Below are 20,006 nucleotides of genomic sequence, written 5' to 3' on the forward strand. Positions count from 1 at the left end.
AACAAGTCGAAATTTCATGGAAATAACTTGAAATTTCGAGTTATTGATACTTGGGTTTTTTTGGGTTTTTTTAGTGGCGGAAACGGGCTTCCATACATGAATGAATTGAAGGAAAGTTATGAACTGCTTCTGAGAGACAAATAACACCAGGATCCTTTTCTACGTAGCTGACAGCTGGTATCTGTGCAGGGGCGGGTCTAGCAAAGTTTTGCCAGGGGGGCAGGGAGGGCATTAAGTAACGCGTTAGTGTAACTACATTATTATTGTTGTAATGAGCACGGTAACTAGTTATTATGCCAAAATCAGGAACGCATATATTGTTACTGGGATTTAGATGGGGTCATTATTCGTTACTTCGTGTGTTGCATTCGACTTACCTCGTAAATCTTAACATGGACCTGGGAATGATGTCACACTCTGGTTAGCCTTGTCAGAGAAGTCGGGATTCCAATATGGCGATGCCTTTGAAAACGGTTGTTTTGCTAGCCCTCTACAAGAACAAATTACTACTAAACACATATGCAACTCATCTGCAGTCTGGAGTTACCTACATCTTACTACTCGGATGGCAGAATTTTGCGAGTCCCGAGTACGATCAAAAGCACCACGACTGCAGTTTCCGTGTTGGATGTAAAAAGCGCACATGACGCTGTGACATATGCTAGAATCATCCCGGCCGGAAATGACGGTCCAGGATTGGGGTTTCTCTCGTGGAAATATGCACATTATTTTTCCTTTCTGTTGGTAAAAGACAAGAATATTGTGGTGAACTGTACTCTTTGTGGAGGTTCTATAACTCTTTCAACATCAAAGACCAAGTTAGTTGAAAAAGAACCTGAAGGTAACGTCGGTGACTCTAGCTCTGCTGAGCTATTCCAGCAAAACAACGAAAGCTTGATTTCACACAGCCTGCTGCACAGTCCATCACCCAGCCACAGCTACACAGGCTGATTGGCAGGTATGTTGTGGAAGACATGAAACCCATCTCAATGGTTGAGTCCCATGCTTTCAGACAACTAATTAGTCATATACCTGGGCGAGGGAGAGGTGGGAAGGCACCATGCAGAAAGTCATTTTCCAGTTACCTAGACCAAGAATATGCCAACATGGAGTCAGAGCTCAAAAATACACTTGACAAGGTAGACTATATCCCCACATCAGCAGACATGTGGACTGTGCATGATACTTTTTTTTCTTGGTGTGACCACGCATTGGATAAATGCACAAAACATGAAAAGTGAGAAAGCAGCGCTGGCATGCAGGCGAGTCATAAGTATGACAGTATTGCATCTGAGCTGAACAACATTAATTCATCTCATGGCCTATCATTTAAAATCACATCAACTGTAACGAATAATGGCTCCAATTTTGTCAAGGCTTTTAAAGTGTACCAGCCACCACCTGAGTCGAATGACTCTGAAAATGAGGAGGATGAGGTGACTTCTGTTTCCATTGGGGATGTGCTGCAGAATGGTGCTGATGGTGCAATTTTTTTACCGCCACATCAGAGATGGATATCGCACACAATGAATCTTATCTCTTGCACTGATGTGGAGAAGTGGCTATTGTCTGAAGCTGCAACAAACACGATCTACAGAAGTGCCACCACATAATGTGTAGGGCTGTGGAACAAGGCCAGTCGTTTCACAGTGGCTGCTGAGATTGTGGAAGACATTATTGCAAAGAAGCTACTAGTACCTTGCACAACAATGTGGAACTCGTTCTATTATGCTCTGGAGAGAATTTCAAAGATACCTTTGGTGGAGCTGAACACAATCTCATCCACACTACATTTGAAATGTTTCAATGAGAGGGAGCATCAGTGAGTACAGTGCGGTCATGAAACCACTTACTGTAGCACTGGACATTCTTCAGGGAGAAGACCATTGTTTTTATGGCACACTCCCACCCCCACTGGAATTGCTGATGACCAAGACTCTGGCTATAAAAAATGGTCTGCAAATCCTTGTTGGGCTACCAGATGCAGTTGTCCAGGTAATTGATGATATTTTCATTTTTTTTTATCTTTAATGAAATGTATTACTCAATTGCTTTTTATATTGTTGTTGACTTGGCTGTCTCTGACCACTACTGTGTGTTTTTTAACATCACCGGTTTTATTCAGCGGGAGACCTCGGTGCGAACTGTGAGGAGGCGCTATCTAACCTCTGAAGTGGCTGCAAATTTTACCAGGGTTTTAGACGAATGCCCCCCTGTGATTTTACCTGCACCCTGCGATTTGATTTTTAATCATTTTAACAGCAAACTGAAGAAAAGCATTGACTCCGTTGCTCCACTCACCACCAAAAAGATTAACGTAAAACATGCATCACCCTGGAGAAACGAAGAAGTCAAAAAACTCAAAAGAAATTGCAGGGCAGCAGAAAGGAGATGGAGGAAAAATAAAAATACTATCAACCATCAAATATTTTGCGAGCAACTTAAAATGTACAATAATACATTAAGGAACTCAAGAAATTCATACTTCGCCAAAATAATCAGTAATAACAAAAATAATCCCAAGGTCCTCTTTTCCACTATAGATCATTTATTTAACCCTGATTTTAACAGCTCCCAAAGAACCCCCACAGACTCACTCTGTGAGCAGTTTGCAGACCACTTCAGGGGAAAGATCAGCGCCATCAGATCTGATATTTTATCTAATCGCGATATGTTTGTAAACACATCTGAGGGCTCGATTGTACCTGAGGAGACACTGGACAGCTTTGTCCTGGTTAATGCTGAGAACCTTCAGAAAGTTTTCTCCACAGTGAGACCCACCACATGTCTTTTAGATCCAATCCCTTCTTCACTCTTTAAAACACTTTATGGATTTTTTGAGGCTGAGCTTTTATACATGATGAATTGCTCTCTTCAGTTGGGTGTCTTCCCTGCTGCCTTTAAAACGGCGGTGGTGAGGCCCCTTCTGAAGAAGAGCAATTTGGATTGTAATGATTTTAATAACTACAGACCTGTATCCAACTTACCATTTTTAAGTAAAATCTTAGAAAAACTTGTTTTTACTCAGATTAATGACTTTTTGAATGATAGACAGATCCTGGAGATATTCCAGTCTGGATTTAGGGTGAACCACAGCACAGAGACTGCTCTCCTAAAGGTTTTAAATGATCTTAGATGTAACTGGGACTCCCAAAAGCTCTCAGTCCTGGTGCTACTGGATCTAAGCGCAGCCTTTGATACAGTAGACCACGCTATTCTTTTAAACAGACTGAAACACATGGTGGGCCTCTCTGGTGCTGTACATAACTGGTTCACTTCCTATCTCTCTGACAGAACTTTTATGGTGAGTATGGATACATGCTCCTCTAAGATCCATAAAACGACATGTGGTGTGCCTCAAGGGTCGTTTCTAGGCCCTGTACTTTTTAATTTGTATATGCTCCCTCTCGGCAGTGTCATCAGGAGGCATGGAGTGAACTTCCACAGTTACGCTGATGACACGCAGCTGTACATCTCCGTGTCTCCTGATGACACCAGACCAGAGGTGGGACCAAGTCATTGTTTTGCAAGTCTCAAGTAAGTCTCAAGTCTTTATCCTCAAGTCTCAAGTCAAGTCTCAAGTAATGTCAGGCAAGTCAGAGTCGAGTCTCAAGTAATGTCAGGCAAGTCAGAGTCGAGTCTCAAGTCACTGGTGTAAAAGTCCGAGTCAAGTCACAAGTCTTAAACTTTGAATTTCAAGTCCTTTCGAGTCTTTAAAAAAAAAAAAAATGAAAAAAGAATGTTGCAGTTATGCTAAATGTAAATATTAGACCATGTAATTTTTAAATCTGTGTTTTTCTCAACACATGACAAAATAGTGAACTTAGAAAATATACACAAATTGTGAAATTGCACCTCTATAAAATGCAGCTCAATTAAACCTAGCTCCAAGAATAATTTTCACCGACAGTTCTGAGATAAGCTGCATGTTATTCTTGGATGCGCTTGTAGGACCAGCTTTAAAATCGCATGACAAAAATATCATACATATTAAAAAAAACTGCATCACCAACGTAGCCTGGACAACATTTGCTAGTTAGATGAAGTCAGCTATCTCATCTTAGCATATTTATATGCATATTTATAATTATACGGTTCTTGGAGTGAGTGCATACACTCATGAAGTTTAGTAACTTCAGGTCACTGCAACAAGCCCAGGTACAGTTTACCGACGGATGGGTACAGGACCTTGAAATGCACCGTGTAGAACGAAAGACCATCGTACGTATCATAAGTTTACCAGTCTCACAAATCGTCGTCATAAATACACATTCGTTAACCGTTTATTAATATAACCTTTGAGCTCAACGGTAATTAATTAGTAGTGGAAATAATTTCTGGTTCATTACAGAAATGTAGCAGTGACAATAATACTGTATGCTGTAATCGTACTGGGCAATTAGTGATACAAAACAACTGTTTTATCCTGTGAATAAAAGTATATGTTTTTGTCAATGTACCATAATAACAGAGGCGAAACGCAATATTGTGTCAGGACAATTCACTATTTATGCACAATAAATAAAGGAGCATAGCGCGACAATTTCTGTTCAGCGCCAGACTTGCTTGTAACCTATATCACCAATTGTGTTATGAAAATGACGTATTAACTACTAAAAAACACTGACCTTCGTGTAAATGCTTGGAGCAGACTAACCTGTGAGCTGGAGTGTTCTGGGACGTTATATTTGGTCTTTGAATGGCTGCAATCCAGGCCATCCGTCGCGTCTTTGTTACTTCGGAAACATGGCTCGAACAATTTCTCTTCAACGACGTAATCCGATAACAACCGATCTCTTTACCCGTCGGCTTCCCGTGGCTGTCATGCGACCGGCTATTGCAGTTAATAATACAACGGCTTCTTGGCGTTTTTGTGTTTCTTTTTATCGCTGTGTGACTGATTTCAATTGAAAGCCTGCGTGCGCTAGTACCTCTTGCCACGAGTTCCCAGAATCCTTTGCGGTTTTACCCCTGAATGACGTCACATTTTCAATCTCTATATAATATGCATGTTAAATTTTATATTTGGGGTGAAATGTCAAGTCTTTTCAAGTAAACCGGTTCAAGTCCCAGGTCATTGGTGTAAAAGTCCAAGTCAAGTCACAAGTCTTAGAACATTTTTTCAAGTCAAGTCTAAAGTCATAAAATTAATGACTCGAGTCTGACTCGAGTCCAAGTCATGCGACTCGAGTCCACACCTCTGCACCAGACCAATGGATGCCCTTTTTAACTGTGTCTTAGATATACGATCTTGGATGGCAGAAAACTTTTTACAGCTTAACCAGGACAAAACTGAAGTTTTAATCGTCGGTCCTGAGGCTCAGAGAGAGAAACTCTTGTCTAAATTAGAGGCATTTTCACTATGTCCTTCGCTACAAGTGAAAAACCTGGGTGTTAATTTTGACTCTGAGCTTGGTTTTATCCCACATGTTAAACATGTAACCAAAATTGGATTTTATCATCTAAAAAATATAGCCAGAGTTCGCCCTATTCTCTCTCGGGCCAACACGGAGATGCTGATGCATGCTTTTATTACCAGTCGCATTGATTACTGTAATGCCCTGCTCTCTGGTCTTCCTAAGAAGAATATTTCAACTTTACAACTTTTGCAAAACTCGGCAGCTCGTGTGCTGACGAAGACCAGAGGGCGGGCCCACATTACACCGGTTTTAGAATCGCTGCACTGGCTCCCCCCGTGTGTTTCAGGATCGATTTTAAAGTTCTTTTATTGGTTTTTAAATGTCTTAATGGTCTTGGGCCTTCTTATCTCTCAGATCTGCTTTTACCATACGAACCCTCGCGGACCCTGAGGTCCTCTGGTACTGGCCTTTTGATTGTCCCTAAAGTCAGGACACATACTCACGGAGAGGCAGCTTTTCAGTGGTATGGTCCTCGTCTGTGGAACAGCCTGCCGGAGGAGCTCAGGGCCGCAGAGAACGTACATGTTTTTAAGAACAGGCTCAAGACCCACCTTTTTAATTTAGCTTTCACCTAACGTTTATTTATTTTATGCTTATTTATTCTATCCTGTTATTCTATTATTAATTTAGACTTTACCTAATATTTATTGATTTTATTCTTATTCATTTTTTAATCTTCTTACTCTATTTATATTTATATTGTATCCTGTTCTTATTTATTTTATCATTTTACCCTGTATATATCCTATTGTGTCATATCTCCAGTGTTTCCTTGGAGGGTGCTCTCTGCACCGGGGCTGTGATCGACCGTGGCTGCTGGGTTTCTGGGGGTCCTCTCAGCCTGGCTGGGGGGCTCCTTGGCCTCCCTCCTGCTGTGTGCCCAGCCTGGAGGCTGCGGTCTGTGACCGGCTCCCGGTGCAGACGGCTCCCTGTTATAGTGTTTCCTCACTTGGCTCATGCGAGCCCAGCCCAATTTTTACTCTTTAAGTGTGCGCGTGTGTGTGTATGTGTGTGTGTGTGTGGGGGGGGAATATGTGTATTCACATCATTTATGTTAATGAGAGTGTGGGGAGTGAGTTGGAGGGTGGGGTGGGCTGCTTTTAACTATGTAAAGCACTTTGTGCTACATTTTTTTTTTATGAAAAGTGCTTTATAAATAAAGATTGATTGATTGTGCTATGCTGTTGTGTCACATGCAAGTGAATGCTGTTACAGTTTGAGATTCTTAATCCCAATAACAAAATAAATAAAATAAATAAATACAACATAGTAAAATGCACACTATTTACAAATTAAAATACTTGCTGTGTCATTATTACAGGCAGTCAAAACAAGGTTTGCACATGTCCTTGGAAGTGAAGATGCTTTGCTGACTGCTGTTACACTACCAAAATTCAAGCTTCATTGGTTACATGACCAGGCGCGGACGGACCTCACAAAGGCCGTCCGCGCCTTTGTGAGGCGCTCTACCAGCACATCTGCTGGTAGAGTGTCGAAATTTTTCCCCGAGCAAGATCAGCTACAACCATGTTCCAGTGCCACCAAGACAACACAGCACCCGAGTTGTTCTCCTTTGAAGAGAATTAGGACATATATGCCACTGCTGAAGCTGAGGTAGCCGAGTACCTCAAATCAGAAGCAACAGGGTTGGACTCTCTGAAGCATTTCCCGATGATAAAGAAACTCTCTCTTAAACTTAATGCAGCCACTCCTTCAAGTGCCCCAGTTGAAAATACTTTTTATTTTATTTATATATTATTTATTTTATTTCTCTTTGTCAGGCTGAGGCTGTAGCCCTCTGGGAGGCACTACAGGAGCCTCTGGACTAGACCACCAGGTACCGGAACAGCTTCTTCCCTACAGCTGTCAGATTTCTGAACTCTGCCTCCTGATATCTGACCCACATTAAACTCACAGACTTAACATACACACACCCACAACCACCTATAACTGAACACACAATGGACAAAAACAAACAAATGGACAACTGTACCCTCATACACACAATAATAACATGGACTGAACCACTGCTCACGACCACTAGCACAAATTATCCACATATCTCACTGGTCTAAACTGCACCACTGTAGATGCTGTATAGACAATCATTCTGTACAATACGACAATAACAATTCCACAACTGTTTACAACTGTTTATAACTTGCATAGTTCATATTTCTGTATAGTTTTCATATTTATATCCTGTTCATAGCTTGTACACTCACTACAGCCTGTACATACTTATAGTTATAGCATATTCATAACATACCTTCATACGTGTACATTGCAACATACCAATAATAGACCCATATATTGTACCCACATGCCTATATCAGACCCATTTTTGTAATATATCTATATTATTGCTAATATATATTTTGTAATAATCTCTATTATGGCTAAAGCACTTTCTAAATGGATGCAAACTGCATTTCGTCACCTTGTATTTGTGACATGTGCAATGACAATAAAATTGAATTCTATTCTGTTCTATTCTAAAATACTTTAAGTTTACCCGTCATTACTGAACATGAGGTCTCCAGTTGGTGCAGTTCAGCAGTTAAGTTTACAAAGAATGGACAAACCTCACTGTGTTTATGTTGAACCATTTTTGCACTATTCTGATACCTACAGCTCCTAAATGGTCTGAGGCACAGTTTAATGTTGGCACTGCTAAAAGTATACTTTCTACTCATTTCAGTGGCAAAAATGAATATATCTTTCAAAAGTTTCAACACACTGTAAGTTGTCTTTTGTGATCCAATGCTTCTTCCTAGTGATACTACGTAGAATGATTAGATTTATAACACTGCTGCACCAGCCCCAAAATGATGTGTTTGCATTTGTAGAGGGTTGAAATAGATTAAAACAGACAGATAAAAAAGTGACACATAAAAAAAAACATTGTTAATTTCTAATTTAGTTTCTATCATTTCATCATTAACTTGCACTCACACTACGACACTGCCATTTTAACCATTTTTGGTTCAGGCCATTAGGGGGCAGAGTGCACTTGTGGCAGGTTAGTGCTAACATGTAAGCAAGCTAGAAGACTGGCATCCTTGCTGGGTATCCAGTTAGGGAAACAACACATTAATAAGAGAATTATGGGTAAAACCAAAGTTACTTTCCCTAGTAACTAGTTGCTTTGAAAGTAACGAGTAACTTGAAGCAACTGAGTTACTTTTGATAGAAGTAACTAGTAATGTAACTAAGTTACTAATTTAAAGTAACTTACCCAACACTGGTCATAAGGGCAGTTCTTCAAGAGCCATGTATTCAATGAGGTGGTAGTTATTGTGAAAAGTTTGAGAACCACTGCTATAGACTATAGTGTACACTGTACACCCTACTTACTGGTTTTTGATGTGTCAGTCTGCATCTTTCAATTGTGCGTTTCCGTAACACCTCCGCACCACCCAGGCGGCAAAAATTTGAGTGCAGTCCAGTCTTAGGAGCACCTAACATACTGTACAGGACCCTCAAGCTTCCAGGCATGTGGTAGACAACCCAAGCTTAAAGGATAAACCACCCGCAGTGGCGAGAGGAAACATGACATGTATGATTGTTATTTATGTGTAATATATCTGTACCTTCATGTCTTTCCTTGACTCTTTCACTTTACAGGTACATGAAAAAATTGTAAATTGAGAGTTATTTGTTTGTGTATGGTTTGTGTGTATTTTAATGCCTCATCTTCTGCCATTAAAACTCTGTATACATAAAATATAAAAATTAAGTTTTCTGTAATACCTTAATAGAGTTTTGATTTCCATTTTAATTTTTTTCCCTGTTATTCTCATGTTTGTGTCTAATCATTCTAGTAATGACAAGTCAGTAAGGGCATAACAAAGTTTTAGTTGCTGTTTAGTACTTATGAAATTTTGGATCCCTATCATGTTATAGGTGGGTCCATGGTCTTAATTCAACATCAGTATATACAGTACAGGGAGTGCAGAATTATTAGGCAAGTTGTATTTTTGAGGAATAATTTTATTATTGAACAACAACCATGTTCTCAATGAACCCAACAAACTCATTAATATCAAAGCTGAATGTTTTTGGAAGTAGTTTTTAGTTTGTTTTTAGTTTTAGCTATTTTAGGGGGATATCTGTGTGTCCAGGTGACTATTACTGTGCATAATTATTAGGCAACTTAACAAAAAACAAATATATACCCATTTCAATTATTTATTTTTACCAGTGAAACCAATATAACATCTCCACATTCACAAATATACATTTCTGACATTCAAAAACAAAAAAAACAAAACAAATCAGCGACCAATATAGCCACCTTTCTTTGCAAGGACACTCAAAAGCCTGCCATCCATGGATTCTGTCAGTGTTTTGATCTGTTCACCATCAACATTGCGTGCAGCAGCAACCACAGCCTCCCAGACACTGTTCAGAGAGGTGTACTGTTTTCCCTCCTTGTAAATCTCACATTTGATGATGGACCACAGGTTCTCAATGGGGTTCAGATCAGGTGAACAAGGAGGCCATGTCATTAGTTTTTCTTCTTTTATACCCTTTCTTGCCAGCCACGCTGTGGAGTACTTGGACGCGTGTGATGGAGCATTGTCCTGCATGAAAATCATGTTTTTCTTGAAGGATGCAGACTTCTTCCTGTACCACTGCTTGAAGAAGGTGTCTTCCAGAAACTGGCAGTAGGACTGGGAGTTGAGCTTGACTCCATCCTCAACCTGAAAAGGCCCCACAAGCTCATCTTTGATGATACCAGCCCAAACCAGTACTCCACCTCCACCTTGCTGGCGTCTGACTCGGACTGGAGCTCTCTGCCCTTTACCAATCCAGCCATGGGCCCATCCATCTGGCCCATCAAGACTCACTCTCATTTCATCAGTCCATAAAACCTTAGAAAAATCAGTCTTGAGATATTTCTTGGCCCAGTCTTGACATTTCAGCTTGTGTGTCTTGTTCAGTGGTGGTCGTCTTTCAGCCTTTCTTACCTTGGCCATGTCTCTGAGTATTGCACACCTTGTGCTTTTGGGCACTCCAGTAATGTTGCAGCTCTGAAATATGGCCAAACTGGTGGCAAGTGGCATCTTGGCAGCTGCACACTTGACTTTTCTCAGTTCATGGGCAGTTATTTTGCGCCTTGGTTTTTCCACACGCTTCTTGCGACCCTGTTGACTATTTTGAATGAAACGCTTGATTGTTCGATGATCACGCTTCAGAAGCTTTGCAATTTTGAGACTGCTGCATCCCTCTGCAAGATATCTCACTATTTTTGACTTTTCTGGGCCTGTCAAGTCCTCCTTTTGACCCATTTTACCAAAGGAAAGGACGTTGCCTAATAATTATGCACACCTGATATAGGGTGTTGATGTCATTAGACCACACCCCTTCTCATTACAGAGATGCACATCACCTAATATGCTTAATTGGTAGTAGGCTTTCGAGCCTATACAGCTTGGAGTAAGACAACATGCATGAAGAGGATGATGTGGACAAAATACTCATTTGCCTAATAATTCTGCACTCCCTGTACGTTTTGAGCGCCTGTCATCTCCTCTTTCAGCCTGTTCTCACTCCCGAGGCATAACATCCTGATGATTTGTCCTAAGGAACGCGGAAGGTGACCTTCAGCGTTCTTATGGTACGCGCCGGGTTATGGGTGAAATACAGTAGAATGATGGTCTCGCGGTAAAACACGTTCCAGCCATGTATTCCAGCCCTAACCCTAACCTTATCCTTAACCAGCACTTCAATGATGTTAAATAGCATTTTCCAAAGTGATCTGAGGAAAATGAACGAACATGTGTGGATTGATTTCAAACGGTTCTCATGCTTCCTCATGTATCCGATCTCATCATTCAGGAACGTTTTGGGTGCCCGGAAGCGTAACATGTTGACGATTTGTCACCTAGCATAAAACTCTACGCCTCGGATGTGAGAATGGGTTGCCTCTCCATCTTGTCTTTCTGCCACTTTCCCCCACTGTTGACCTTGTCTCTGGCTATGTCTACACTAGCACGGATAAATTTTAAAACAGCGTATACGCCAGACCACGCTCTGCGTCAACACTATCGTTTTCAGAGTTGTTCATCCACATTGATACGGCCGAAAATGCTTGTGTTCCAGTACTGCACATGTGTGAAACTCGAGACAATTTGACCTGCGTCATTTCTGCCTGCCGATTATTTACTCTGAAACATCACGGCAGAATTTTGAGGAAAAGCACCAAGTTTTTTAAAAATGGACTAACAATGAGGTGGAGTTGTTGCTGCGAGTAACACAAAAGTACAAAGTTGCAGAAGCGAGTGAGAATTAAAGAATTTGAACAAAAGCTATCTGGAGTATGTACAGATAGTAATCTGTAATAGGGCTGTCAAAATTGAGAGCAAACAAAACAACTGCTGTATAATGCCCTTCACTATCTGCATCACATGACAAAATTGTGTCTCCGGGCTTGCTGTCCACACTGCGACACGAAAACAGCGTTTTCAAAATGCTGCGTTTTCCCTTGACCAAAAACACCATCTCAGTGTGGACGGAAGGCCAAAATAGAGAGAAAAAGATGCTAATACATTTTCAAACGAAAACTTATTAGTGTGGACATGGCCTTTGTCTTCATGTTTAGTTTCTGTTCACAGTGAACATTCATTTTGTTTTCCTGCAATGAGGTTGTAGTTAATGTTCTCACCTGATTACTGTAATTACTTACTTAATACGTCTTTAATATATCCTGCGGTTTTACCATTCTCTACTTAGCCCTAAATGCTATTATCTTCTTCTCAGTCCCCCCACAACACTCTGCATTGGGTTTTTGTCTCTCTGACCCTTGCATTTAAGCTTAACCTTGACTGGATTTCATCGGCATGTCTTGAGTTTGACACATGCTTTATATTGTCATTTTAAAGAAGCAAAAGGCAAATCTCAAAGTGTTAAGCGCTTGTACAGCACCAGATGCTTCTCCACTGCTCTCATCAGCATAGAAACCACACACATATAATGTAATTTCAAAAGTTCTATCCAGTAAATGAGTATAATGTTTTTTACTATGTGGCCCTTTTTCTAAAAGATTGCTCTTTCCTCATAATACAACAACCACATAGTGTAAAAATTACTTTAAATAATACACGGATTTCTAATACCAAAACCTTTCTTTCTAAATATTTATTATATGTAGTATTTCCAAATATTACAACATGTGCCAAGTTTTGGAATTTATCAGCAATACATTTTTACATATGCATACTTTTGTCTTTTGGCATTGCCACCAGGTTCACTGTGTATTTAGAAAAGATATGAAAAGTTTGAAATATGACAAAAATAAACAGATTTGCAAGTCCAAAATAAGACTGCAGTCATGTTTCACAGACTGTATATTACATGTCAAGTAATTTTGAGCTGTCTGACCATGTAACACTTAAAACTTCTACACCAGTGTGGACAAAAATAAGAAAAGATTTAAACATACCACGAGTTCTTTAATCCATTCACATTGATATCTTTAATGTAGGCGCCACACTGGTGAGTTGCTACAAATGTAAATGTCAGTGCAGCTCATGCTGTTGGGCTAACATCCATGCTCTTTCTCCTCCAAACTTGAGCTGGAAGTGTGGTGGCTGTCGATGTTGCTGGAAATATCTGGGGACATCGAGGACAGCAGGGGATCACTGGGGGAAATTGGCCCTAGGGTGTTGTCCCTTACCAGCTCCTTCATTTTACACGCACTAGAGCTGCCGTAAGGGCCAGGTTCCCCCGCATCTGCTGGTATATGGTCAAAGGTGATGGTGCCGTTGTTGAGGTCTAATGTGGTTGGAGGGGACATGTCAGGGGCAGAACTATGCTGGTAGAGCTCTGATGGGCAGTCACCAAGGACGGGCTCCTGCTTAATGGCACGAGCCATTAGCTCTGACGTACAGACAGTTGGGGATGACACCACTGTAAGACCATGAGCACGGGCTTGGATTTCCAACTCCTAGATAGAGATAGAAACGGTGGAAATGTTGCAATGTTTTAACACTGGAACAAAAAGTACATCTACGCTAATCAACTTCAAAATCATGTTTTGTGCAAATTTGCTAAGCCAGCATAAGACCTGGAACATAGAGCAAAGAAGAAAATCCAACTAAAGGCATCTTTTGAAACTCACTAATGGTTGTGCTGCATCTTGTTTGTAAAGTGCAAAACAATTGGTGAAAAGTGGGAGGATGCAAATACACTGCCTGGCCAAAAAGTCGCCACCTGGACTTAACTAAGCAAATAGGTATGAGCCTCCTATTGGACAATTACTGCATGGGCGATTATCGTTCAGCTGGCAACAAGTTATTTAACCCCAACTGGGCTCAGTGCTCAGGGTAAGAAGAGAGGCAGATGAAGTGATGGAGAGACAGTAACTGCCTGTGTATATGTACGTGTGTAAAAACTTCAAGTAGTCAGATTAACAGCAACAGTATTTTGTCTATATCCGCCATTGTAGAAATAATCACATATAAACAATAACGTGGCGCACAGCATCACGTCAAAAAAGGGGCACACCTTTGACATTGCATCTCCGTTTTCCTCGTCCACACGTAAATGCAAAAACTGAGTTTTCAAAAGTCTCCACCCTGGCAGGAATTTTAAAAAAATCTCAGTTTTCAGTGATCGAAAACACCGTTTACGTGTGGATGAAAGGTGCAAATGCATAGAAAAATCTGCGTTTTCAAAAATACCCATGTACATGTGGACGTCGCCATAGACTGGCCACCACAGAGTCCAGACCCCATTGAGAATCTGGATGGAAATAAATCTTGTGACATTGCAGAAACACCCCCGTTCTCTGCTGCCTGTTGGAGCAGGGGGGCTAGGAGGAGGAGTTGGCCGTCCGATTAGGGTCTGGAATGTGGGGCCTGCTGCTGCCGAGTCGGGGCAGTCTGCTTCTCTCCACCCCAGGGAAGAGGGTAACACTACCTGGGTCTGGGTACCTAGACCTGGGGCTTAGAGTACACTTGGGGAGTGTGATTGTGTGTACAGCGTCTCTTTATGTCTGTCTCCACGTTGGGTGAGTGTTGAGTAATTGCATATGAGAGCATGAGGGTGGGAATGGATGTTTGTATCTGTGTGTGCCTGTATGTCTGTGTCTATATGTCAGGTTGGGTATCAGACGCCACCCCTCTAGGGACATCTCAGGCCCTCCAAGGTATGGAGGCCTATTCTCCTCCGTGCTGCACAATGATGTTTAATATTTAGTATTTTCTGTTACATTCCCATAGATCATCGTGATGTTGTTTATTATATTGCGCTTTTTTTCCTTCTGATTGTTCTCTCTTTTTTCTTTCTCAACAGGTGATCCAGGTGATTGATACATGTATTTTTTGTCTGCTTATTTTGTTGGTTTTTGTTGTTTGCCCTTTATTACCTTTCCTCTTCTCTGCTGTTTTTCTTTCCCTCTTTCTTTCTCCGCTTTCTTTTCCCCAGTTAAGTCTGTCCCGTATTTAGCAAAGTGAAAATAAAATAAAATAAACAATAAAAGGTGAACCAAATAGACCAATACGGCAAGGCTGGGATGGTCCATTTGGTAAAGTAAATCCGTTGGGCATCTTTCTTCGCCTTTAGACACTAATTCTGATGGCAAAAGAGGCAAGAGGAAAAAAAAAGACATTGCAGAAACTTATTGAAACAATGCCAGAGCGAATGCATGCCGTAAAGGCAATCCAACAAAATATTAGAGTGTGTGACCCTTTTATTTTGGTGGCAACTTTTTTTTTTGGTCAGGCAGTGTATGACCCAAATTACTCAAAATTGGCTGAAACATCTGTTGAACAGAACAATTTTTTTCCAGATAAAACATTCTCTGGTTTTGCACACAGGTTCTTTTGCCACCCTTCATGCTATAGCTGCCAAGCTATACTGGCTGCTGGCTGGACAGGATAATTCCCTTATATATAAGAATGTCAAACACAAGTAGCTTTCTACATATTACCTGTAATTGATGCATTAAAAGAACAAGCATTTGTTAATTTTGTGTTAAATACTGTACATCTGGGATCAAGTAGATTTTTGCTGTACTAATTTTGTGGTTTTACGTAAAAACAAAACAAAACATGACCATAATAATTTAAAAAAACCTACATAACGTCTGCAAAGCCTTAGAGTGACCCACCTGTATACGCAACATGAGATGCCGATTTGCGTGCTCTAGCTTCCTCTGTCTGCACTCAAGCTCCTTGGCTCTCTGCTGCTCGCGCTGTAATTTCCGAATATAGTCCACCGAGGCTTTCAGAATAGTGCCCTTATTCCAGCGCATGTCTCTGGGGTATACATGAGACAAATATCTACAGTCAGACTCAGCTGACCAGAACACCTCAGGGTTCTTTACATCCTGCTGAGCAAAACGGCAATTGCATTTTAAAGAGACTTTGACACATTAGGATGTTGAAACACGGTTAATGCATGAATCACTACAGTAGGCAGACAAGTAGATGGCTGGGCACATGCATCCATTACCTTAAATACATGCAAAAACACTTACGGATCATTTGACTTGGGTATTAAGGTTCCCAGCTCTTTAATGCGATCATTGATGTTGAATCTCCGTCTTCGTTCAACTAGAATGCAAAGTAAGGACATGAACTGTGAACACGGATTATATATTATAGATTATATATATATATTATAGATTTACGAAAAAACTAGCAGTAGAAAATTAAGTATAAAAATAAAAAAACTATTTGCTTTTTAGGATATTTAGGCGATTGTGTAAACCACTACACAATGAAGCTACTAAAATTAAACATAAAAAAATTGAAATTCAGTAATATTTTGATTGCCTTACTTAAGTTGTGGTTGTCCTTCTTCTGTCTCTCTTTTGCCAGAGCACGAACTTCAGCCTCTGTGAAGCAAAAGAAGGCTGAATAGCAATACTTTAGACAAAAGCATTTGATTACAATGTGATTTAATCCAGAGTAAATGATTTCATTTTATAGGTTTGTATTTCACATGCTTTGAGGTTTGTTTAGCATATTTGAAACCTGTTAATCACAAACAATACAAAAAATAACAATCTGAAGGCTAGAACTGGAAAAAAGCTTAAAGTTTGCATCTCAGATTTTGCAATATACAGTAGTATAATGTGTGCAATTTAAAAATACACAAAACACTCAACATACAGTTTCTGAAAGTGAAGTTTTACAGTTTACAAAACATTATGTCTTTTTTTTCTCTTCATTTTGCTTTGCTTACCTACTGGAAAGCTCTCTGGCCTTTGATAGCTTTCATATTGGCCACAGGATCCAGGCTTGTCCAGTACTTGCTTCATGCCAGGAGCTGGAGTAATTATTTGGCACATGATTGACTTAACAGTATTTTGTGCACTTCTAAATTGCACACAATATTGACATCAGCCTAAAGTAACCTATGTATTTAGATGTAAAAGCGTCTGAGTGGACTGGGATTACATCATACAAAACAAGGTTATGCATGTATTTTATCAGCAGTAAATTTTTAGACACAGAAAGGTCACAGAAAAGTGTACTAAACTGAGTGTCCACAAATATACCAGTAGTAAACAACATGTAGTAAAGCCTTATACTTTTTCTAATCCAAACGCTCATAAATTGAGTGTTAGTTTACCAGTGAATTCCCTTTTAATGTTGGGTGGACAACTGTTGATGGCGAGGCCTGGTAGTTGGAGACTTTGGTTGGTGTATACATCCAATAAATTTCCTGACACAGGTAGCTGTTGGTGTTAAAAACCTGTCATTATAGTGTCCTCTTGAAAAGAGCAACTGTCATATATTTTATTTAAACTCAAAGAAGGTGTCAACATTACACACTTTGGTATTTATTGTAGTATTTATTTTATCTTAAAATAAATTACCTGGTTGTTCATTTGGAGTCCTGGATCCATCAATCCAAGAACATCGTCGTTGTAGCTTGACTCCAAGCTAATAATATCATCAATGACATCATCCATCTGTATAACACAAAGGCACAATTCATGAACTCCTCACTCTCTGTCGAGACATCTGCATGTAAGGATACTGAATGTCCTCGAAGTGAGCAGGTGTACCTCTTTCTCACAGTTGGTGCTGAGGGTGAGCAAAGCCATGGGACTATTGGGTGCACTGCTGCCAGGACCGGGTGGCATACTGTGTTCGGGGGGCTGGCTGCCAGCTTTACCACCCAGGGTGGTTGACAGATACTGCCTCACCTGCTGCCGCTGAGCCTGCTGGATGTGGTATTTGGTGGGACTTTCCAGGTGGGTCTGGACCTAAGTGGCAAAGTCGTAAACATTACACCACATTAGTTTTGGATTTATTTTTTGACTAAGCTCGTGTGATACAGTTAAGGGTAAGGAGAAAAATACACTGGCACGTAGAGAAAAAAATAGATTTAAAAATGAATGTTTTCATTATAATAATTCATCTGTCCCGGTGTGGTAAAAGCACAAATTAAAAATGCAAGAACTTAAATGTTCAAATGTTTCCAGCTTCAAAGTGCAACTTACAAATCCAAATTAATCACACTATACTACTCTGTTACATTAAAAGTTCCCCTGAAAACAGCCTTTTAAAAACCAAATAATCTAACGTGCTTGCTTTGCAACATTACGGTGATAAGATGTTGAAATGTCCAAACAACATTTCTTTTACATTTTTTTTCATCAAGCTCTTTTTTTCTAAAAGAGCACTATATAACATTTCAGCACCTGTCCAACTCGTGCAGCAATTTAAATACGACTGTGTGTAAAACAGCTTCCCTGTCTTCATTTAACCAAAGACTTGTGAACTGGGTACACATAATGAAGTATTTAGAACTCAACCCTAATCCTCAACCTTAAGTCCTGTTTTCAAGCGCAGCAAAGATATTTTGACTCTTTTAGTGTAAAAATCGCATCTACTCTTTTTTTTTTTTTCAAAAATTTTAAAATATGTCAGTCCATCTCACCTGATAGTGGCTGTATTCAAGCATCTCCAGCATGGTTTTTAGGTATTTCAGAAGTTGAAAATAATGCACATACAGTACAATCCCTTTGTCTTGTTAGCTTACACTGTGGTCCACAGATAGCTTGTGCAAATCTGACAGCAGTCACTGGTCCTGCTTAATTTATCTGATATTTAAGGCTCATTAGTTATGCAAGTTAAGAAATGGAGGAGGACACCAAGACTCATCCTCCCACTCCTGTGTTGTTCCAGATTAGCTATGAATTTATGTCTTTATACAGCCCATTTGACGTCACAACCTGCAGCTCACAAAGGAGTCTTTCTACTGGTTGGCCAGTAGTCTGCAAACCGAAGCTTGCTTAAGGCCAACTAACATTTAATCTTTAGTTCTGCTCATCCAGTATAAAACATTATTTGTTCTGAACACCCAAAACACAATTGACACCATTGTTTCACTACGATCTAGCCATACGAAAACTCAAACGTATGCTGTTTTCCCTAGCCCCATCCATTTAAAACATTTTTTAGAGGTTAATTACATTTGATCATCAGCAGGTAAAAGTTAAAGTCACATTGATATCATGTATATATCTAAGGTGAATGTCTTGGTTTAGCAGCAAAATATTTTTTCATTCCTGTTTTTCCTATCTGGCTACAGTTTTGTGCTGCCTAGGTCAATTATCTTTGTATTTAGGAGAATTAACTTGGAACTGAGCAAAAGTGAACAGGGATTTGTTGCTTTTCAAATCTTTTATTGAACACGCTTCATTTTTGTGAATTGGTTGTCACCAAGTTCAGTCAATGTCGCACTGCATTGAGCCCAGAGGGTGTGCTGAATGACTTGGAAAAAATGTTTTGGCCAGATATGCATGAAGCGTAACGATGGTGGAAGTCGCGTTGTTTTCTTTCAACTGAAAAATTTACACAGATGGTCCTGATATGAATAAATCTTTTGAACAAAAAAACAACAAGTTGGCTTGTCTTATATAAAGAACCGAGAAGTAGTGACCCCTTATTGGCCCTTAACAAGCATAAAAGATGGAACATGGAGATAATAATACTGAAAGCTGGGAACCAGTGCTATTTTACCCAGCCTTACCAGAAATGGAACTATCAGGAACCATAGATAAGAAACAAAGATGGGGAAACAGCAGAAAGGCATTACCCAGGGTCGAGAATAGTTGCAATGCTTGTCCAACAGGTGGTATAGAGCCACATGTTACACACATATATCAATATTTATTATATGAGTATATTAGGTAAACCGTAGGTGCTGTGTTTATCCAAAAGATTGATGATTAACTTGTGTTACATGTAAAATAATATCTGGGAGCAACAAGGGAACAATGGTGTAAAAAAATAAAACATTGCATTTTTATGCTGGCTGTGCTTTTGTCCTTTAAGCATGAAATACATAAACTGGATGCTTCAAATAAATATGTCTTGCGGCCAAGCTGCAACCCCTGGAACTGGAAAATGAATTCAATGTGGAAGTGACACAAACTGCAGCTCCTCTAGTGGCCTGTGTGGCTGACTTCAAAAGCGAGTCAGCGCGCACAAACGTACATGTTAATTGGCTTTTTAATGCCAGGAACAAAAACAAAATTGCTCTTTATGACTATTTTCCTTTCACCTTAATAACGGGCACCATTTGACCTTCAATTTGACCTTCTTCTGTCAAGAGCGT

At 40.0% G+C, this 20,006-nt stretch overlaps 1 protein-coding gene across 1 annotated transcript in view; it reads right to left on the bottom strand.

Annotated features, from left to right (window-relative positions):
• Window positions 1-12,915: 12,915 nt before the first annotated feature.
• mitfa (melanocyte inducing transcription factor a) overlaps window positions 12,916-20,006 on the bottom strand; it is a 35,091-nt gene continuing 28,000 nt past the window's right edge. The window contains 7 exon segments of the mRNA XM_085353782.1: window positions 12,916-13,371; window positions 15,538-15,685; window positions 15,907-15,982; window positions 16,210-16,266; window positions 16,617-16,700; window positions 17,007-17,112; window positions 17,254-17,646. Of these exon segments, the coding sequence (XP_085209908.1) occupies window positions 12,967-13,371; window positions 15,538-15,685; window positions 15,907-15,982; window positions 16,210-16,266; window positions 16,617-16,700; window positions 17,007-17,112; window positions 17,254-17,646 (1,269 nt within the window). The 3' untranslated portion in view covers window positions 12,916-12,966.

This window comes from Diplotaxodon limnothrissa, linkage group LG5, assembly GCF_057381915.1.
Source record: "Diplotaxodon limnothrissa isolate DT_005_m linkage group LG5, D_limnothrissa_male_GT1.1, whole genome shotgun sequence".
Classification (NCBI taxonomy): domain Eukaryota; kingdom Metazoa; phylum Chordata; class Actinopteri; order Cichliformes; family Cichlidae; genus Diplotaxodon; species Diplotaxodon limnothrissa.